Source organism: Fringilla coelebs, assembly GCF_963513975.1.
Source record: "Fringilla coelebs genome assembly, chromosome: 7".
Taxonomy (NCBI): domain Eukaryota; kingdom Metazoa; phylum Chordata; class Aves; order Passeriformes; family Fringillidae; genus Fringilla; species Fringilla coelebs.
In genome coordinates this window covers 30,511,751-30,535,010 of record NC_140035.1, presented here as the reverse complement: position 1 = coordinate 30,535,010, position 23,260 = coordinate 30,511,751, and the positions used below count along the sequence as shown (strand labels likewise).

General features: G+C 41.4%; 1 protein-coding gene across 2 annotated transcripts in view; it reads left to right on the top strand.

Annotated features, from left to right (window-relative positions):
- Positions 1–9,207: 9,207 nt before the first annotated feature.
- The window catches only part of GLS (glutaminase), a gene marked incomplete at its 5' end in the record, with an annotated part of 59,042 nt that continues 44,989 nt past the window's right edge, over positions 9,208–23,260 (top strand). The window contains 3 exons of one of the 2 annotated variants that reach the window (XM_084209616.1): positions 9,208–9,566; positions 17,636–17,732; positions 18,219–18,340. In XM_084209616.1, the coding sequence (XP_084065742.1) occupies positions 9,223–9,566; positions 17,636–17,732; positions 18,219–18,340 (563 nt within the window). The remainder of the gene's footprint in view (positions 9,567–17,635; positions 17,733–18,218; positions 18,341–23,260) is intronic. The other variant, XM_084209617.1, reaches the window with a different exon arrangement.

Genomic DNA, 23,260 nt, shown 5'->3' with positions numbered 1-23,260 from the left:
CTTGAACTGACAAGGCCAGGAGGTAACAGAGGTAGGGACAAACCAGCTCTGTCCTGCTACAGGCAGGCTGAAGCCAGTTGGCTCTGCTGCTGCTCTCTTTGGAGCACAGCATTCCCAATATGGAGTTTCAGCAGTACTCCAAAACTGGTCTGTGTCTGTCTGGGTGACAGTCACCTGGTGTCTATACTGCATCTGCCTTCATCTTATGCATATGTTAGTCTTCCAGTTTTTAAGGTGGAGGTCTCGATGTGCCAATAAATGTGGCCTTGACATGAGAAGTAGGCAAGAGACAGAAATAAGCTGGCAGAAGAGCACAGCTGTAATGCTATTAAAGGTGCTCATTCTTTTTCTCCTCCTTGGAATATTTACTTGGCAGCTTTGGAGCCAATTCTCTGCAATCTATTTGGAGATAAAAAAAAAAGGCTACTAGCCTTTTTTCAGAACTACTATGTGGGAAGAGCACTGTTCCTCACAGTTTTCTTTTTCCATACAAGCACTTATGCTGAGCCAGACTCAATGCCATTCAGGTGGGGTGTGCCAGGCATCCAGAGCCTGGCCAATCCTCAGGAAGTGATCAGCAGCAGTCCATCACATAGATCCTTCTGCTTGTCCTGAAGTATAGGGTCATTGGATTGAGCTGGTGGATGTTTCAGCTCATTACCTTCCTAAGTTAATGGTTCTTGTTACCCAAATTAGTACTGAGATGTAAAGTAACCTTTTCCCTCTTATCTGTTAAATAAAGGGTATAATCTCTATATTCAGGATGTTTCTAGAAGATTATTACTCACTAGCATGTGGTTTCATTGATTAGTTCCAGTTCTAGCAATCATTAACAACTACTGGTAGTTTAAGAATTACTTCTTATTTCAAAGGGTGGAATTTATTTGGCTTTACACCAAGGCAGGTGCAGTAAACCCTGCTAAGCAGTTACCTTTCTCTTCAATCATACTTCTGTGTAAAAAGGCAATGCATTTTACTGCTTGTGCTTTTTCAACTCTGAATTTCACCTTTACTGTTTAGAAAACATGTTGACATATCAAACAATGTGACTAACAGGCAAAGCAGGACAAAGTGAATCACTATTTAGGCTATTTGTTTTTTTCCTTTTAGAATATGCTTTCCCTGTTAGAATATATCAATCAAAAGACAGAAATACAACTTAAAAGGTAGATAACCAGAAGAAAAACTTGCAGAAATATGCGCAGTGAGATAAACTGGATCGAAAAATTGCATGGAAATACACATAATGAAAATGCAAGAAATGAAACAAAATGTAACTTCTTGATTAAACATGACTAACAGAGCATGTGTCTTCCTATCTTGAGAGTTTGTGACTGCTGAAGTCATGATACAGTAAGTCAGTGCTGGGGAGGAAACAGAAAGGTGGCTGGATGACGTTTTCCTAACCATAATTATGTGAATAATTACATGTATCTGTATTACATGCCTTCTGGCCCAAAATACTCAATATATAGTTCACTTTTTGTTGTCTTGAAGCACTTTTAGCTGAAAATATCCTCCCTACCACAGCTGGGCTACTCAACTATGCCACTGTTCTCTGACTCAGTTTTGAAAGAGCCAGTCCTCAAATATCTAATGAGACTTTAGTCAAACACAGCACAAACAGCCTGAAAACAAACCAAAAATTCCTACTGAATGGACCACAGTAGGGGCTTAGATTTGTTCTCAAATTAGGCCCATAATGTCTGGGGTGATTAGTGTAGGGTATTACAAGGTTACTTTTTGTGCAACTATATGGCAGAATAAGAGATGGTCTGCTAAATCCAGAATTTGTATTGCCTGAAATCAATATAATCATATTATTCAGATAGGCAACTGGTTTGGCCTTATGCCTTATTTTAGGGGTATCTGATTGCCCAAAGCCCCATTTGTTGATCAAAGAACCACATGAAACTTTATCTGAATATCCCAAATATCCAAGCCACGTGGTCATAGTTTAAAAACTGCCTGTGACAGGAAGGCTGTGAAGTCTGTTATCTGACAACATCCCTTTCCTGTAGTACAAGGCCAAGTGTACAGAGAGAAACAAAATTATCAGCATTTCTTGGCTACTGCTCTTCTTTTGAGTCCTTCCACAGCATGTTAATTCAAAACACCTCAAGACGTGTTTCACAACTTTATCATGTGAAACTCCTCTTTCTCAAAGCAGAGAATGTCGACCTGTGAATTTGTAAGCCAGCTTGTTTCACTTCTGTTTTGTAGTTCAATAGCTGTCTCAGGACAGCTGTGGGGGAGTGACAAGCCATGGCACGTGCGTGGGAATGAGTGATGTTGCCACCAGAGTTCATGTCATGTTAGAAACACACTCATTTCCACATCACAGCCCAGTTAGCTGGTGTAAAAGCCCAAATAATTTGGCCTAATACTGCTATGAAAAGTATGCTGAGGACTGAAAATACTATTTAAAAGGTAGAGTTTCTTGTCTTGTATGTTTTCCCATCAGCTCCTGACTTCTGTGAGAGTTGTTTCAAGCCCTGTCTGAAAAGATGGAGCAGTTAAAGATGATGTGAAGAAGTTCTGTGACAGCAGTTAATGTTACTGAAGCACAAATCTTTGGCTTCCACAAGTGTTTCAAGTGCACCAAAAATACCATATGAAATTTTTGAATGTTTTTCTTCTTGGAATTTAGGATGAACATACACATATTTAAGCAGTAGATTAGTTACTAGCAAAAACATGTACTTAATCCAGGCTCTTTTAAAACCTTGATCGCTCTACTTTTTAAATCTTGGGATTCAGTTTTGCAGATCTTCAGTCCCCTGGCCTACTGTTGTGGAACTGTTCAAAAGTCCTTGGATAAACATTAAATACCCTTGGAGTATGAGGGTTCACCATGTATTACTGGAAGTGCTGTTGGTCTTTCTTCCTTTCACCTCCCTAACAAAGTTACATGTTTATAAAGAGAGAATTAGATGTGGGGGAAGGAGAGAAATCTTTCAAGGTTACATCCTTCAAGAACTAAAAAAACTTGTCTGTTTTCTCATTAGTCTTTATGGGACCTTTTGTTTTTAAGTAAACAGGAGACAAACACTCTTGCAGCTTGGGAGGAGGCTGGCAACTCACAGCAGTTGCAAAGGAAGGCTGAGGACTCAACCTGCAGCAAAAGAAACGAGAGGGTGCCAAAAATATCAGGGCAGAAAAAAAGCATGTGGTTTTGCTTGTGAAATTTGTCATTTCAGAGGTAGTGGGATTGTGTTGATGCTGGCATTATACCTTGCACCCAATCAGAGTGGTTTCTATGTACTCCAGAGGAGCCTTCTGGAAGTGGAAGACTTTTAAACTATTTTGGCTGCCACTTATGATGAGACAGTTTCCACCACAGTCTGACTGCTTGTTTTGCTTGCTTCATTTTACCTTGTTTTGTTTTGCTTCTCTGCTTAAGACTGGATGTTTTGTCAAGCTTAAGCGTCTACATGGCCACAGGTATTTTTGAAAAGGTAAAACCAGGGCTTTTCCTTCATGGGACAATTTAATGGGATGCAGTTTTATGCTTTGGCTTGAAAGCTTGCATCTCTCCAAGGGTCTTTTTCATGTGCTGAAGTTCAGAGCTGAAAGTGACTAGTTTAGGATAGGGGGAGGATGCAGCACACGCTGGCTTCTCCATCACGTCAGAGCTGAAGTGGCACTGTAGATCATGGAATGGGTTTGGGTTGGAAGGAACCTTAAAAACCCCTCATTCCAAACCCCTTCCATGGAGAGGATGATATTTCACTAAGCCATGTTGGTCCAAGCCCCATCCAGCCTGGCCTTGAACACTTTCAGGGATGTGGTAGCCACAGCTTCTGTGGGCAACCTGTGCCAGGGCCTTATCAGAATTTCTTCCCAATATCTGATCTAAACTTGTTCTCTGTCAGTTTGAAGCCCTTCCTCTTGTCCTGGCTCTGCGTTCCCTTGTCAAAAGTCCCTCCCCATCTTTTCTTAATGCCCTTTAGGGGCCTAATAACTCAGGTGTTAATGGTCAGCCAGTGACTGCCCAGTGCTGTGGAGCTCTGTGCATGACAAGCCAGCTGGTAGCCAGCCCCAGTGTTCTGACCTCTGCCAAATGCTGGCACCAATTTTCCATGTCTGTTCTCAAGAGCAGCAAGACATGAGCCCATGAGCTGCCCTGAGCTCCCCCATGCATGCTCATCTCAGGCATATGATGGGGCACTTGGATGATGTTGTCACTTGTTTCTTTTTGCTTGCACAAGATCACCTAGGCTGATATTTGAGCACTGGGAATACAAACAGAAGATCCAAATTTGCTCCTGCTCCCTGGCCTCTGTTAATATCAAGACTGCAGTTTGAGATGTCATCAGAATTAAGCATTAAATGTGACTGTGAGTGGAATGCATGGGGTATGTAACGCTATGATTTAGGTATATTGTAGTGCAAATAACATGCAGCGTGCTGGATGCAGCAGGGAATGCTTTTCTGCTAGCTGCTCAAGGTGGATGTTCTGACGTGTGAAGAATTTTACATCTGAAAAATGCTATGACTGATAATGAGAATGAGGAAGGATGGTGCTGTCTCACCAACCAAGATGAAAGGAAGCAGGTTAACCAATAGAGTAATGGGAAAAAAGTATTGAGGATTGCAGGTCATCCTCAATAACTCTGCTTCTGTGATTTGCTTGCTCTTGTTAGGTATGCTAGAACACATCATATGCTGTCTGCTAACCATGCTAGGAATGTCCTGGGCCCTTGTAGTCTTTCTTCATGTCAGTCTCACAAAATCCTCCAAATATTCTGCCCTTTGAATTAATTCCTCACTGCCTCTGTTTGCCTGGAATGTGAGTGATATGAACTGAGCTATTGACTCATCGATGCGCTATGCAGGAAGGGCATTTTTGATTTTATTTTTATTGCTTGTCACTCGAGGTCACTCCCTCAACCATTTCTTTCCAGTTAAATAAATCCTCTGAATGTTTTCCTTCTTGTTGGATTTCTGAGCTATGATGCCCAAACATTTGAACATTCATTTTCTTAGATTAAATAGTAACTATTTACTGCTTATGCTTCTATGCTCAGAGGAAACTGTTCTGTATCCTCTGTACAATCCAAACAGGAATGGTTTTTGTGACTGAGTACTTTTCCCTGGAATGAATATAAAATATTACCCAAAGGTGCAGCAAGTCAGCCTCACAAAAGAAAAGCGTATTCTTAGGAACTGCTGTTAGAATGGGTAGAAATACTTGAATAATAATAGTTGTCTCTGGTCCTTAGTTCTCTTTTGGAAAGTATTACCAAAATGAAATGGAGCCAACATTACCATTTAAAATAGTAAAGTAAACAGTTCATGTCGTAGTCAAGATAATCCTTAATTTCTGCTGCTTATCTGAGATCTGCCCTGCTGATCTGATGGGAGGATTTAACCTTCCTGAAAGCTGTTATCAGTGTATGTGCTTGAACTGGGAAGACCTCTTTGCACCTGCTTTTCAGAGCCCTTTCTCCTAGGAGATTAATGCTGCTATGCCCCTTTTAGAAAGGAAAACCTCGGAAATATGGATTATTTTTAGAGAGCTATACTAGGAATATTTTGCTACAATACAGCTTAAGGGAAATACTTTAAAAATAATGCCTATTTAAAAGATCCTTTTTCTTTCTTTCTTTCTTGAAGAAACTTGTTGTCTTAAATTCCTTTTTTTTTTTTTTGTCTTACAATGGTTGTGGAAATAAAAAAGAGAATAATTAGCTTATGGTTAGTGCTGTTTGTGTAACCAACTCAAAATAAAAGCTATGGGGAATTTTAATTTCAAATTTCTTTGCTCTGTGTGGAAACCATTTTGTAATTTTCTGTTTCTCTTGGGATACTGTGTGAAACACAGAATGGCAGAGCAGATGGCGTGCCTTCTCTTTCCAAAGAGACAAGTAATATCACTGTGTTCAAAGGAGAAGTCTAAAGGGGGTTTTGCTGGCATATGGGAAAGCCCAGTCCAACATCTGGATCAATACAAAAATCAGTGTCAGTTTAACAGGTTTAATGTATAATGCTTTCCCAAGCAAATGGTGGTGGTTCTGGTGCAGGTTTCACTACATTTCTTATGGCTTATTTTAAATTAAAAAAAGAAATAATCTGTCTTTAGATTAAGACACTCTGATATACCTGTGCCAGTGGGAGGAGGGGAGAGAATCAGTGTGTGAAATGTCTCAGGCTTAGTCATAGTAGGAGCAAGGAGTGATGGCCTGAATTATGCAGCAAAAGTTCTCAGAATAGTGAATGAGTCACTATTGCCCTTGAACTTTCTGGATCTAAAACTATATTTATCATTTTGCATTGTTCCCAAGCTGTGTAGCTGTAGTCCCACACATGGAGCAACTTGCATTTTCTGCCTTCAAGAGCTAAAAACACAGACAGGGGAATTTCCAGGGAGACAAGTCGAGGATCAATTTCTTTAAGTGAGTTTTAAGGAAAGCTTTAATGAAGAATACCTGCAGTGGGAGATGATTTATGTAGTAGTGTGAAGGCAATATTAAAAGCTTAAATACAGGAAAAAGGTAATAGCATAAAAAATAAAAATATAAAAAAATTAAGAAAGGAAGTGAGTAAAATTAAAGAGTTCCTGTGGGGTCAAGTATCATGGGGTACTCTTTTGAGAGGCATATATTTTTGTGAATGTAGTAGCCTTTTCTTCTCCTTCCTACCACCTTATCTGAAATGTTCTGAACAGAAACCAGAGCACTGAAAGGAAAGATCCAGATCATTACATTTTTCATTCTTCCACTTGTCCCCCTACAGTATAAGAGGTTAATTAGACAAGTTTTTGCACCAGGTTGTGGCTAAACAGCTGGCTTAGAAAAGAGTGCAGCTGTCATACCAACAAACCACCTTGGCACTAAAATTCTGAATCTTGTCGTGTCTGCAGAACTATGTGTTTAATTAGTGACCAAATGCACAGTCTGGAAGAGACAGCACTCACAGTCTCTGGTCTTAGAACAGCAGACTCTAGAAAAAATGGAAAAGGTGCTTGAGAGACTTCTATCTTTAGAGTATTTTACGTAACACAATTTTAAAAATGAGAAATATTATTACTGGGCAGCAGGATAAACGAGGCAGTATTGGCTTGCCAAAAAGGATTTAGCAAATGGAAATCCAAAATTAGTTCCAGGAAATATAATAGGTAACGTAATAAGTACGTGAGAAATGCAGGTACTTTGCATTTTTGTATGTGAAGTTACTGCAGCACAGGATTACACATCCCACACTGGTATTTCAAGTTTCCTTGATCAGTGGGAAGCAAAACCATTGGCGTGTGGAGGCTCATTTTATAGGCATAGATTACCAGCTATCTTTATATCTTCCTCCAAAACCCCTCATGGCTGTTGTGACAATTTATTAGCATAGGGAACTCCTGTGGGTATTTGTGCTGCTGGGTAAGTAGAAGCACAAGGCAAGACTATTCTCCATGTCTATTTGTAGTTATCTCAGTGCGTGAAAAATGGGTAACAGACCCTTCTCTGTTCCATGGGGTCTTTAAGTGTAAGTTACTATGCCTAGACAGCTGAAACTTTCAATCTGGGGGGGAGTGGAAAGCAAAATATCAGTATCTTCAGAGTAAAACATTTCAAATGAAGTGTGCATCAAGATCATTTTAACTCAGAATTGCAGCTTTTCCGCCCCCACCTCTGCCAAACATAATAAACATACCAGATGAAATAAACCTCAATGCATGGGGAAATTGTTCACAAGGAAATTTAGCAGTAATAAACTTCCAGCTCCACAAGTATTTACATTTTTGCTCTGAAAATTAAGATTCCTAAACTGAGAAGACTAGGGACAATTAAAAAACTGGTTTGCCTGTTGGCATTACTGAGGAAGTAGGATGACAGGAAATCTCGTCTTCTACTGTTACCCATAATGGATAAAATTTGCTAATATAGATTTGTACTCATCCAGGACAAATTTAGCAGTTGGTGATGTGGGCAAAGTTTCACCAAGTAACTGCAAAATCTGTGACTTCCAAAATGCTATATCCTGACAGCTGTGACAGAAGCTTAAGTGTATATAAAGAGTGACATTTACACCTTGTGCTGAAGCCCCGCAGTTATTTTCTGCTACACTTTTGCTTTCAGGACTTCACAACCATGGGTCGGTGGCTCTCAAACTGGGACCTGTAGGTGAGCAGCAGCAAAATTTCCACACTCTGATTAAATGTTGGATCATGTGAACATGAAGAATGGCCGCACCCAGTTCACCTAGGCAGCTAGGTGGTTGATTTTTTTTTTTGTGGGTTTGTGTTTGGTTTATTTATTTTTCTCAAAACCCCAAAACTTCAGACATTTGACCAAGAATTACAGCCTCCACTGTGAATTTTGGCAATGAGCTGTACAGTTACCCTTTTACTGAAAGTACATGGAGCTCTGCTCCTTGCCAGAAGGGTTTGACCCAAAAAATGTGGGAACAACCATTCCTTTTGAGCGCATTTCCAAGAGGCTCCTGTTGCCTGAGCCCTTTCCTAGGGTGCCTGGTGGGTGATGGACGCAGACCCTGTGCATCCTTCTCTCTCCTCTGTGGTGAGCGCTGCAGTTGTGTCAGCAGAGGTTTAGGTTGGATATTAGGAGAACGTGTTTCACCCCGAGGATGGTCGGGCAACAGAACAGGCTCCCCAGGGAAATGCTCACAGCTCAAGCCTGACAAGAGTTCAAGAAGGGTTCGGACAAAGCTCTCAGGCACAGGGTGAGGTTCTCGGGGCGTCCTGTGCAGGGCCAGGAGCTGGATTCCCTGATCCTTGTGGGTCCCTTCCAACTCAGCATAGTGTGTGATCCTGCCGGCATGGCAGAGGCGGTGCGCTTCGTAATCAAAAACACACAGTTTTAAAATATGGTCATATCCATGGCAACCTGAACCCGACACCGCCGCAGCCCAGCCCGCTCCCAACGCCTTTACACGTCGCAGAGCGAGGGAGGGAAGGAAGGAGGGAGCAAAGGAATGAGGGAGGGAGGCGGCGCCCCGGGCCCCGCTCAGCGCTCCGGGTCCGCCCGCTTGGGGCGCTGCTGCTCCCGCGCCGCCGGCCGCGCGCGACACCAGCGGCCCCGCGGGGAGACGCGGCCCGCGCCGGGGGCGTGGCAGCGGCCCTGAGTGACGTTCCTATAGACCAATGGGCGCGCCGCACGCCTGACAGTTAAGCGGGCTCGACCAATGGCGCGCAGCGAGGGGCGGGCGCGGCGCGGTGGGAGAGGCGCGGCCGGGCGGCGCGGCGGGCAGTCGGCGCGGTGGCGCAGGATGATGCGGCTGTGGCGCTCGGCGCTGCTGCGGGAGCTGCTGCTGCTCGGCCCGCCGGGGGCGGCCGGCGGCGGGGCCCCGGCCCCGGCACCCGCCGCCGGGACCAGGCGTCTCCAGCCGCCGCTCGCCGCTCTCGGCGCTAGCCCGCCCGCCGCCCGCCGCGGCCCGGCGGCGCTGCCGTCAGCGCGAGGTCTGTGCACCCGCTCGGAGGGAGCCTTGGAGGAGCCGGGGAAGGGGGCGCAGGCGCCGTCGCCGACTCCCGGCGAGCCCCCCGCCGACAGCGGCCACAACAATAACCACGGCGGCGGCGGCAAGGAGGTGGCCGTAGGCGGCGGCGGGGAGAAGTGAGTGTGGAGGGGGCGGCGGGCGCGGGGGATGATGCGGAGGCGCCATGTGAGCGCCGCCTCCCCCTCGCACGCGTGGTGCCTGCGGAAGGGGCCGGGCCGCGCCGGGCGGGCGCTTCCCCGGCAGGTGCGGGGACCCCGGGGCTGCCGGGTCCATCCCGGCCGCTGCCCGGGCGGTGCGGGCCCGGCTGCCGGCGGCTCGGAGCGGGAGGGAGGCGCACACGCGTGGCGGGGGGCGTGTGCGCCGCTCGGGGCTCCGCTCACCGCGGCGTGCGGCCCGGGCAGCGCCTCGGGCTTCCCCCGGCAGCCCCGGGGGTCCGTCCCGCCTGTGTGCGGGGGTGCCGTCCGTCGGGAGCCCCGGCGCAGGTGGTAGGGTGGCTTTGGTGGCGCTTCCACTTGGCTAAAAATATTTTTCAAGAGAAGCGAAAGCTGTGTCATCTCGCATTAATTATTAAAGGCAGTGTGCAGGGTGCGTAGTGCTGCCTCGGAAGTTTTGCGGCACTGTCTTCTCCGCCGATGCGTCCCTGTGTAACCTGCCCGAGGGTGACCCAGCCTTGGCAGGGGCATTGGGGGCTCGGTGATCTCCAGAGGTCCCTTCCAGCCCTAACAATTCTGTGATGTAGTGCAGCCAGGCACAGATACCGCCGTCTGTATGTGGTGAGTACGGATGTTTATAGGTGCTGCAGGATGTGTGCCTGTGCCGATGTGGTGAGTACGGATGTTTATAGGTGCTGCAGGATGTGTGCCTGTGCCGAGGTCCTTACTTTTGCTTTAGTGACAAAGGTATGTTCAGGTAGTAGAATGATAAGGCTGTATATTTCTATGAAGTTAATATTGCTTTACTCAGAACTGAAATACTCCTTAAAAAAACCACCCAAAAACATGGGAGACAGGTGTATCAGCTCCAGTTTTTGCACCTGGTAGTGGGTGCCAGAGGTTGAGTATAATGATGAGGTAAATGGTTTGACGGAGCATTCTTCTCTGTTAGTCTTCAGCATTATGCAAGTCTTGAGTATTCATTTCCTACCACCCCCTGTCTTGACTGTCTGTACATTGGCTGTTTGAACCAGAGTACATTTGGAATGTCAGATAACCTTTAACAAGAAGTTTGACAGCTTAACTGCAAACTCCATGAAGACTTCTTCTTTGTATATGTTTGAAAAGTGCCCGATGGCATTCCTGTAGGCACCTTGTGTGCCTATTATGGGGTAGCATAATTAAAATTAAACCCAAGCTGCTTTCCCAGTCTTTGCTATGCTTATTATCTAGATGAAAAAAGCAAATGACAGAAGAAACAGGGCCGAGAAAGCAGTACCTTGTTTTGACATTGAACAAAGTCTCTGTTAGTCTAATGCTAAGAGGAAGTCTGGGGAAGATTCCACAAAGCCAGTCAGGAAGGCTTCAGCCCTTAGCTTGTTAATAGTTCTCCTTTTGACTTGTGGTTTGTGGGTTTTTTTTTTTTTCAGCATGAACTTCAATATGGCAGCTGGGGAGAGAGGCTGTGACCTTGTTCTTTTCTGCTTTTTCCCCCCAGATGCATCAGCTACTCAGCCTGGTTCAGTGGGGTACAGCCTGCTTTAAAGGCATCACCAGTTACTTCTGCTGTCAGATGCCTTAAAAATTGCATGCCCGTTCAGTTATGTAACTGTTTGCAATATAATGCACAATCATAACGGGTAGTATTTCTAAATTTATGTCCTTGTTCAACAAACATGAAGTCTCCTCTTTGAATTAGCTCTCTAGATAATGTTTTGGAACAAAAATATATCCTTCTGTAGTCGAATAGGTGTGATTTATAAAGACTGCACTTCTGTTTTCCAGCAGAAAGACAGACATTTAAAACTTTGGAAAAAAACAGCATGCCAGTTGTGATGAGGTTTTGAGGATATTGCAAAGGTGATTTATTAAAGAGGTACCATTGTCTTAAACTGAGCTGTTATTAGCTTCCTACTGCTAGCATCAAGCAGGGAAATTCTTTAATTTCTAACATGCATGGTAAAGCTATGTAATCACAGCCAGTTGAACACTTTTAATAATTTTTGGCTTTTGACAAAAGGATGTATTTAAAAGTCAGATGTTTGTTCTTTAGATCTTACTGCAAAATGAACAGGGAGAAATTCTATAAAACATCTAGCATGTAGTCACAAACACAGAAGAAGCTAGAAACTTTCATTTCAGGTTGTGCAGGAATTCCTGGTGGCACATTAGTCAGGCTACTAGATACTTTCATTCTTACTTTTCTCAAAGCAGAACTGTGAAAATCTTCCTTCAAGCATTTGTAAATGGTACATTCCATGTGGAAGTTATTGCTATATTAAGACAGAGTGCAGGCTCGAGAAGAAAAGTGAGGTTCTTCAAAAGACAGGTGTCTGAACTGAATTGACAACTGGGCTAAGTCAGTGCAGTCTGTATTCTGCTGATTCCAGCACTTTACCATCCGTAGTGTCTTAACATTTGAGTGGTGTTTGGCAAATGGCTTGTGGACTAGTAATAGCCTTTTTTCTTTTTTTTTTTCTTTTTTCTTTTTTTTTTCTTTTTTTAGTTAGTTGGGGGGAGCTATTTTTTTTCTATTTGATTATAAAGTCATGGTTCTGGGATACTGAAATAACTCATGATGTCAAAAGACAGCAGTAAGGTTTTCCTGTTTATTTGCTTTCCTAACACTCCTTGTGTACAGAGTAGGAGTTACAAGTAAAAGCCTAAAATATTCTTTGCAAAGACTACACAGAAATTTAGAACAGCTCAGTTCCTCATAGTGAGGATAAATTATGAGGTCTGTGGCTGATGAAATAACTAGTATCCCATTGCATAACCAGATCCCCTGGTGCATTTTTTCCATAACATCTTCCACCACCTCTTTATCCCTGCTATCCAGCCTTCACACTGTGTATCCAACTGAAACTTAATGTATTTTGGACCGGAAAAATAATTGAGCTTAAACTGAGAATGGTCACAGACCAGTAGATTTAATTAATAGGAGTTGTGGATTAGAACACAATAGTATCTGTGCTCATGCCTGAGTTTTTAAAACACAGTAGCCCAAGACACTCCTCAGTTACAGACATGTATAATATTTAATACCCCTTGCTCCTGCTTTCAGTGTGACTGTTTTAATGTAGCTGCTTCCTTTTACTTTCGGTATAAGAGTTCATCTTGCACTGGACAGTAAAGGGATGAAACAGTTTATCTTAGTAGAAGCTATTTCTAAATTAAAAAGTCCTTGATTAAGGTGAGAGGGAGAAGCAGAACGTGAGTGACCCTAACTTTTGAAAGCTAAGTTGCTCACTTTTTAAAGCCAAATTGCAATAGTGCTAGACAGTGGCATATAGAATATCACAAAACAGTTAAAGGAAATGTTTTTGTTTTATTTTGTTTTAATGACAAGGGAGTGGTAGGACTCATTTTTAAGGGCAGGGATGAATTCTGGAGATACTTTTCAAAATAAATTTGCTTTTGCAAGCCAGAGAACTGAGGAATAACAAGTAACCAGGCAGTGTTTCATTTTGCTGATACTTCTGATGGAGTGTGGATACAATACTGAGAGATGCAAGAAACAGAAGTGCACTTTCGTTAGACCTTTCATAACTTCTGTAGAGGCCAAGGTTTTGAAGCTAGAGTTTGGTTTCTTTTGTTTTTTGGTTTTTTTTTTTTATCAGAAGCACTTTGTTAGCTACTAAACATGTCTATCTTTGATCTAAGTTTATAAATATGTAGTTTGCTCTAGAACAATGGTAGTTCTTGGGTAAATAGCTGCCCGCCTCTGTTATGCGATCAGTGTCTCACTATAGGAGTGGACAAAAAGCAGTTGCTTAGTGACTTGACAAGTGTTGGGAGATAAAACCAAGATACACAGCATCTGTAGTATGGTGACAGCTTCTTTGTGGTGCCTGTCTTAGGCAGAGTGGCTACTGACTGTGACTTGCAGCTTTCATAGAATCCCAGAATAGTTTGGATTGGTAGAGACCATTTAAAGGTCACTTAGTCTAAACCCCTCTGCAATGAGCAGGGACATCTCCAACCAGATCAGGCTGCTGAGAGCTTCATGCAAGCTGACCTTGAATGTTTCCAGGGGTGGGGCATTTACTGCTTCACTGGACAGCCTGTTCCAGCATTTCATCACCTTCACCATAAAATTTCTTCATTATATCTAATATGAAGCTGCCCTCTTCTAGTGGAAAACCATTACGCCTGGTCCTGTTGTGACAGACCCCGCTAAAAAGCCTGTCCCCATCTCTCTTATAGACTCACTCTAGGTACTGAAAAGCTGCAGTGAGGTCTTCCAAGACCCTCCTCTTCTCCAGGCTGAGCAACCCTAGTTCCTTGAGCCTTGCCTCTTAGGGGGTGGTGCTCATCCCTCTGGCCATCTTGGTGGCTTCCTCTGGACCTGCTCCCATGGGCCAGTGTCATTCCTGTGCTGAGGGTCCCAGAGCTGAATGTAGTACTTTGTGTGGGGTCTCAGCAGAGTGGAGTAAAGGGGAAGATCTCCTCCTTCACCTGCTGCCCACACTGCTCTGGATGTAGGGCAGCACGCACTTGGCTCTGAGTCGTGTCCAGTTCCTCCACCAGCACCCACAAATCCTTCTTGGCAGGGCTGCTCTTGGTCTGTTCTTCCCCCAGGATGTGTTGATTCCAGGAGTTACCATGGCCCAGGTGTACAGCCCTGCACTTTACCTTGCTGAGCTTCATGAGGTTCACACCTAAACAAGCTTCTTGAGTGTGTCCAGGTCCCTCTGGATATTAGCCCATTCCTCAGGCTTGTCACCTGCACCACTCAGCTTGGTGTCACTGGCAAACTTGATCCCGCTGTAGGTGTCATTGATGAAGATCTTCAGTGTTCCCTGAGGGACCATTGTTTGGTACAGTAATTGTAACCTCATTTTTGTGACTGGTGTCATATTTATTAATAATGCCTGAAACTATTATTAGCAATATCATATCTTTATATCATTTGTTGTTCTGTAAATCCTGTTCTGTATTTTGGCAGTTCTATCCTGAAGTACAGAGTAAGAATCTGCCACATTATTTGAAATTTAATATTTTTCTTATCCTAGAAATTCAGCATTTGTTAAAATGAAGTCCCCCCCAGAATCTGGTGTAGACATTGTAGACATTGTAGTGATGCAAAAGGAAGATCTGAAGGAAGGACTGGGAAGTCCTTGTGCTTGGAATTCCTATGTTGGTTTTTCTTGGCATTTAATAAACCAGTCCACCAGTATTGTAGTCCACAGATTAGTATACTGCCAAGGAAGTCTAGTTGTTCTATAGTCTGGTGCTTATTTCTTTTTTCAAAAGGGTAAGAAAATATCAAAGTCATTATTAATGAAATCAGGTAAACTGGAATTTCCACTTAATTTGACTGTGAAAATTGCAAGTTCCCTGACCTGAAAAACAGCTTTTTACGTGTGTGGAACAGAATTATCTTGCTAAGTGTGTTCACAGTGCCAAAACACATCTTTTAGGTTAAGCAAACATCAGTTACTGACATCACTGATCTGATGAACTGCAGAGCAAGCCTTTTCACCCCTATTTAGCTGATAAACTTTACCAAAAGGTGGACTATTTGACAAGGAGCAATTTTCTGTAAATATATTGAATGTCATCCTCTTTGCTTTGGTCGTCTGTGCAGCTCCATTGTTTAATTAGGCTGAGTGACCCAGTATTGAACAACAGCAGATGTGAAAGATATGAAAACCACGTTGAGAGATTTTCTGCTGGGAAAGGTGCACGTCTCTAAAATAGATTAAAATCTTATGAAGAGGCAGGTAAAATCTTGGTTAAATGGCTGAAGTATTTTTCTGCATCTTTTCAGATAGAAATTCTGTACTTGGAACAGCTGTAAAATTGAGTAATTGCTCAGAAAGATGTAATTGAATAGGTTATCAGTTAACATTTCTCAGTGTGTTTGCTGGCTGGTTTTGCCAGAGTGAAATAGGAAAGTTTCCTCTGCCAGACCTTAAACAGTCTAGGAATGATTTTTGTAGCAGAGACATTCCTTAAAACATGAAATCTCGGTGTTTTGGGGAGCTCAGTTGAATGCTTTGTGTAAACGATGAATATGTAGGGTGTAGATGATGTAACTTAGCGTAACTTTTAAAATTAGTTCCCTACAGAATTAGGATGCAGACATCCTATAGCTTTAGTTGCTGTGTTGGTAGTTCTGGTTCTGCTGGCTTGACTGGACATACTGTCCCCAAGGGGTTGAAAATGAAACATGCTGCCTGGAAGACCTGAATTTTCTTTAGCAAAAGGGCTGCTCAGTAATTTGCTTGAGGTAGTTGCAAACGTTTGTCTTGGTTGAATTGCAAGCCTGTCTGTGCATTAGTCAGCCAGCATAATTTAAATTAAAAAAAAAAAAATCTAGACTGTAAGACAAGGAAAGTTCTGTTGGCTTACAAAGCTGTCTTCTGTTCTTAGTATGTAAGTACAGGGTTTTAAATTGGAAAATGAGAGGTGATATTTTTTACTAGTGGTTTTCACAGCTAGTTACCAGGAAAGGAGGGAGGCAAGGGCAATCTAGAGGTTGTCTTAAATTTATAAGGGTATTTGGGTACAATCAGATTTTTATTAAAAATAATCATAAATCTGACTTGTGTAAGTATTGGGAGAGGAGAGGATTAAACGTCAGTCAGGAAGATTGCACTGGCCTATCTAGGGTCTGTGCTTAGCTGAAACATTTTATTTTTGCAGTTGTAGCCCTGAGTTCTGTTATCCGGAGAATTACTAATCTCTTGAAAACTTCAGTGACTAGAATTTGGACCTACTTTTTGTAAACACATGCATAAATGCATAAAAATACATAAATTGCCACTGAGCATTCTAGTTTCAGGCAATAGTTTCTGTATTAATACTGTACAAAGTATTGCCAGTATTAATAGATTATAAGATGGACCTTTAAAACTGATGGTTAAAATAATGTAAGACTGCATACTCTGCATTTTAGTTACTATCTACATATTTTTTTTCTTTTGGTTTTATGTATTTTTGTTTGTCAAACATTGGAATATTGGCTTTTTTGTCTGGAAACAAACCTGGGCACTTCAGGCAACCAAAGAATCGGAATCCCTTTGCTGTCACTGCCCCTCTCAGTCTGGAAGTGTAGTGGGCACTGCTTACAGGGCAAGTGTAAAGACTTGGGCTCCTGCTGCTGCAGGGTGCTTTGGAATATCAAGAAATATTTTTATATTTTTTACAGGTGAAATCTGTAAACTTCAAAGGGAAGGGAAAGCTGTCAGTACTACAGCTTTCTGTCTTAGAAGGAATCTGAGTGCTTAGTTTGGTAGGTTTCCTTCAGATTTCACATGAAATGGAGATGCAGGTAATGAAGACCTGCAGGCCTAGGGGAAGCATATCTTAGTGGAATAGGTAACACCTGGGATCCTTGGAGAGTGGTGTGTTTACACTGATAAGCACAGTGACCATTAAAGGTGCATCCACACTGGGTTTACTTAGCTAAGTAGGTGTGATGAGAGTCACTCCTTCTGCTTCAGGTGCTCTATTATGCTGCAGATGGCTTTGCTTGTTTCATGGTAACTGATGGGGCTTACATAAGCTTCTAGAAGGATAAGGACTTCAGGACTCCTCTGTCGAGTCCTGAAAATGGCACTGTTTTGTAGAAAATATTACACATTTATCATCTCCTTCTCTTGCCTGTGGAACAGTTGGGTCAGTATTCTCTACAACTTCATTATGAGGCATGTGCATCCTGGAATCTTATAAATAATTTATCCTCTGCAAGTAACATACCTATCCTTGGCAATATCAAAAAGAGGGGTATGTGATTGATCTGCTCCCCAAAAAACCTAAATATAATCTTAGCAGTAAATGTATGACAGTAAAAATATGACTGAGTTGCAGTTAAGAATGTTTGCTACTGTAAAATCTATGTATGCTGCTTGTAATATAGCCATTTTTTTCTGCTTAAAGTCTAGCTAAGCTTTGTGCTCACTGATGAAAACGTTCTTTGAAATTAGTGGTAGCAGTAAAAATGTGTTTGCCTGAGGATAAAGCAAAAATGTGTATAAATAAAAATAAGCGCTAAAATAATTATGGTTTTTTTTTCTGTTTTCCAGTAAAATAAAACAAGGTCTCCTTCCCAGCTTAGAAGATCTGCTTTTCTATACTATTGCAGAAGGACAAGAAAAAATACCAGTTCATAAATTCATAACTGTAAGTTTACTGTTCCAAAGTGCTGTATGAAAGCTAACTACTGCGAGGTTATTTTAACATCTTAAATGCAAGAATGCCAAGCAAAGAATTTCTGTTGTACCTGTTTAGCGGCGGGAAGGAATGTATTGTTCCCCCCCCAGTGCTGTTTCTGTAGTTAAGTAAGAGAATGAGTATATTAATGTTATTATTCACTTCTTTGATGTGCAAAAGAGTATGCCTGAAAGCAGCTATGCCTGTGGCATGTCTCGGTAGTATTTGTGCTTGTGTAAAATCTAGTTGGACTACTGGATCTCAAATAACATTAATGTTTTGACATGAAATGCAGCCAAAATGGCCAAAGGAAATTGCTAAAGAATCAGTAAAGTGTCACAATGTCTCTGTGGATGATGCAGTGGCAGATCTCTTACAGTGATAATGCTGAGCAGTAGATAACTTGATTGTAATAGCATATCTTTTCACTTAGTAATTATTGTTTTATTGTAATAGGCACTCAAATCTACAGGATTACGTACATCTGATCCTCGATTGAAAGAGTGCATGGATATGCTAAGACTGACTCTTCAGACTACTTCAGATGGTGTTATGCTGGACAAAGACCTTTTTAAAAAGTAAACTTTCTGTCAATTTTGTGACTGTATAATTCTGAATGAATGCTGTCTGTGTGTTACTGAGTGCTGTTTTAAGGAGAGACATAAGGTATATAAATTGATTAGAAAGGGAGTCAAACACACCCTGCTGATGCTCTTTTGCTAAAAGTTTGTTCTCAGATTCCATGCAGCAGACAGGCTTTGTGATCTCCACAAGAGCTTAATGTGTCAGTGTTGTTTGCATGTTTGTCTGACCCCATACTGCAACTCCTGGTCAGATGCCAAAGAAAATTAATTGATGCAGCATGAAGTGTTTAGTATGATTACATAAAACTGCTCTCTGTATTGTCAGTTTTTAATCTGAAGTTCAGGATGCTGCTTCTGTGTGGCAAGATGTTCAGAGCATATATGTAATTCTAAAAGTGAGTGTGAGGGAAACAGTGACGTTAAATTTCAAGATAGGTGGAAATGAGAGGGGTTAGGATTGCAGACATTGGTCTGTTTTGGAAAAGATCTGTGTGCCGTATTTTAGTGATGCTTTTGTTTGGTTATTTTTAGCAAAGTCTGTAGTCAGCTGAAAGTATAAGCACTGTTCAGTTCAAGCACCCTCCTTTGCTCCTCTACTTACAGCTTTTGTGTGCCAAAAGACTGGAAATGTTGAGGCTCTTAAATTTTGAAATGAAATTTTTAGACTGTTTGCATTTTTATTCCATTTGCAGGGTAAATCATAATACCTAAATTTGTGCATACAATTTTCTAAGTACATATATATATGGTACATATATTTTAGTACATATAGGTATATAAAGTATATACAGTATATGCTTATGCTGTACTATGTATTGACATAGTTTATGTAAGTGTGTGTGTGTGTATATATATGTGTATATGTGTGTGTGTATATATGTATATGTGTGTGTGTATATATGTATATACACACACACACACATTTTTGGAAATAGATTGAGAAAAAATTCATGTCTGTGTGTGCTACAGAAAGCCAGTCAGCTCCTTAAGCAGATGGATCTTTACCTTACTTTGTAAAGGTCCAGCATGGACTAACTTTACTCCTGTGTTAAGTTCTAGATCAGGTCTTCACTGTTTTTATTGTCAGCAGAGTAAGAACTCTAAATTGTTGGATTCAGAAACCTTCCTGGGTGCATGGATGGATTGGAAAGGAAATGCATTTGCTATTATCTGTTACCTTTATACTAAAAGGCTTATTTGTCACAGTAACTGAATTGTGTTTTAGGCAAGGGCACTTAATTTGAAAAAGAATTTATTGCTAATTAGCAGGATTATTTTATGTTCTGTGTCGCATCTCTGGGATTTGATTCTCTGTGTGAGGAGAGTAGTCATTACTATAAAAATTTGTGGAAAGCTTATATGATTGCTTCTTGTGTAGGAAGAGTTTTGAATGTGAATCTTGTTTCACACAGCAAATTTTTCTTTGCAGTAGCAGAAGGTTCCTTTTTAACCATTTTTGTAAATTAAAAACCCTGAACTTCAGTTACCTGTTCCTTGTAGGGACGCTGCATTTGTTGTGAAGAGGCTTGCATAGGGTTCCCTGTATTTTCTTCTATGAGTGTTTAAGGTGTGAAATACAGTAATGTATCTAGTCAGCTGTACTTAGCTCAGGACTTGAAAGCTTCAGTTCCCAAAACAAAAGTCAGTGGTGTAGTTCTCCTCTTGAATTTGAATTTCAAAGCTGCCAGATCAAATAAAATATCAAGGTTAAGTGATCTGGAGTGGTGGTAGCATAAGCTTGATGAAATTAATCAAGTCCACTAGAAATTACATGTAAAATACACCAGCTCACACATCTGTGTTGTCTGTCATTCTATATGCCTTTTTAGTGGTTCTAAACAATAGGCTCCAATTCGACTAAAATTGCATTATTTTGAAGTTTTTTGGCTTTACAGCACTCTCCACATTAGAAAGAATCTCCATGTTACAGGTAGAACAACTTGGAGTTTTAAAGTTTTAATCTTTCATCTGCAGAATTTCTTGCGATGAAGATTTCTGGGCTGCACATTTCAGAGAGAGTGTTGATAAATTAATGAATTAGCTGTTAATGTTGTGTTTGTGTAACATAATGTGGTCTTTGCAAGGTGAGACCAGGCTGCTAATGAAAGCAGTCTGACATGCTGGTTAGCTTGCTATGAGAATTTTTTCTCTTTCCTTTTTTTCCATTTTGGTACTACTTAATATAATAGTACTCTGTTACAATAATAGTACTCAACAATTCATCTGTTATTAGATGAACTTTGGGCTGCTTTGTGTAGGGAAGCAGTAATAAGCAATCTGAGTCAGAACTTGAAAGATAATAGATAAACCTAACAAGGTGGTAAAGGAAACAAAGTGATCTTAACTTGTGCTAAAGAACAAAGATGCAATTTCCAAAACCCCTCAAACTGTTGCTTTCAAAGTTGAGTATACGAGTCACTGACAGTTAATATTGATCATAAGACTTGCAGCCTAATCTTCCTAACCAAAATGTATCAGGAAAAAAATATAGTTTGAAATGACATTTTTTAGAGTGAGGCAAGAAATGCTTGGATTGGGATTTGGGATGAGAGTTCTGGGTTTTTTTTCAGGCTGAGATTGTAAAGTTTGTTGAAATGGAAGAATGTAAAGTAGGACTTTTTAGTGTACCATTCCTGAACACCACTAAATGTGAGAGATCAGGGCCAAGCTGTTCACAATATTTGACTGTAGAAAGGTTTTTATTTATCAGTATAATTATTTACTTAAATTCCTCCCTGTGATCTTTTCCTATGGCTCCACTTCTTCAGAGCCTGAGGCCAGCCATCTCCAGAGAGTTACCTGGAACATAATTTGTTAATTACTTCGGTGGGAGGAGATATCAGCTACAGAATTTTAGAGGCTGTTTTGGCTCATGTCCTGGCTGACTGAAAACTGTGAATCCTGTTTACTGTCCCGTTAAAGGGAGACTCAATAACTCTGTTTTTTTTTTTTTTCCATGCACCTATTGTTCTGAATACCCATCTAGAGTACCGAACCCTTGTATTTAAGTTGGTTTGTGAATTCATAGGATTTGCTTGGGTTAAGGAGTACCAGGATAAATAACCAGACAATGACCTTGGCAGAGTCTGGGAAAAATTGGCAGCAATAAGTAATGTCCTTCACCAGCACAGCCATTTCTGTACTGAGTTTTAATCCCTACATTAAAAGGATTGAACTGCTGAAGCGAGCATCATGGGCTTGGTGTAAATTTTAAGTGTATAAATGCCCTTCTTGTTTCAGAAACATGATGTGATCTTAAGAGGACTGTATTTCAGTGCATACTGCCTTCTTGTTTTCCAGACTTTGTATTGAATCGTTCTGAAAGGTTTGGGTGAACTTCAGATATTAGTTTTTTCTTATAGGAGTGCTTAATGCTGCCCAGGTAGTACAGACAATGTAGAAGTGCATCTGAAGTTTGAACCTAGTGCATATTATGTTGTTACTCCTTCTGCACTCATGGCTGCCATCAGTGTTATTAATTACTTTTGAAAAGGGGTTTTGCACCTGGAGTAGGTGACTGTAATTGGAAGCTGCTGGGAACAAAAGCAAACAGCAGTTTTTGCAAGATACAGAAAAAAAAAAAGATTGCAACAAAAACAACTCGACTGCAATTTTCACACAGGGTAAGAAAGCAGCAGTATTACAGACAGCAGTTTGTAAGTTCACAGTTTCTCTTTCACTTTCGGAGAGTAGTGCTTATCAGCATTTGAAATGTATATCAGTTGAATTTAAGATAAAGTCCTCGAAATAGGAGGAGTTTAAAGACTTGGAAAAAGAGGGGGGATTCAAAGGGAGGATAATTCTGTCTCTTAACCGGTCTTCATGCACCTTCATTTTGAACCGATGATGTCTTTTAATACTAGGATTATTGAAATATCTATTTTAAGTGAAAACATTTCCCTAATTTTTTTTTCTGATTAAGTCTTAATTGGAAGGTATGCTCTTCTTTGTAGCCTGTGCTTTACTAGATGTTCTTTACTTTCCATTTGCCATTAATAGTATGTGTCTGCTTCTGTCAACACTGCCAGAAGGCACGGTGTGAAGGTGTTAACTGTTTGTTTGCTGTTAAACCTGCCTTTGTCCTCCATGCCCTGGGATAGGGCTCTTAATAGCTTTTATCAGGTCATATTTCAACTGACTTGATAATGGCTGCCAATTGCTCTCCTCTCTCACCCGCAGACACACCACTTTCAGCAGGTCTCAGTTTGTGTTTTCATCCTTCCTTCTGTTTGTCCTAGATAAGTCTTTTCCTTTTTACCTCATCGGTTTTTTCGCTGTCCCAGATGGGCTGACGTTCAGAGGGTGTGGCCGATAGTGTAACTGTGTTTTCTGGGCTAAAAGGCAACAGAGATTCCTTGAGTGCTGGAGATTGGAAAGAAGAAACTTGCAGGACGGCTCACTATTAACTTTTGCTTAGTGCGGGAGATGTTATCAAGTTTTTCCACTTTTTTTTTTTTTCCTATTAAGAGTGGAATCACATTCCAGTTTGGTCTGTTGGCAGCGTTTTCACCTCAGTGGTGAAACGGTGAAGTGAGAGAAAGCAACCCTGAACCTCCCAAGTGTGATTTAACTCTGAAATTAGCACTTTTTTAGACAAGGACTGGGTTAGATGAACTTCAGATGGTTTGATCCCAAGAACTGGGTGTTTTAGATCCCTTTTGCAAGCTGAGGTGCTACTTGAAGTCTGATTGGTAATACCTTGGAGTACAGCTTCACAGTTGAAACTTCAAAAGAGAGCTTTAAGTAGAAAGGAATAAAAATGCATGCAGTAAATCTATTACAACTAATTTTAAAAAATGGAGTGGCAAATTGGAAAAGTAATATAGACTTCTTCTTGTAGGCATGTAGCTTCAAGGGACGGAAGGTCCTAATTAAATAACCTGTAATTGCTTTTTGACAGTACATTGTCAAGGC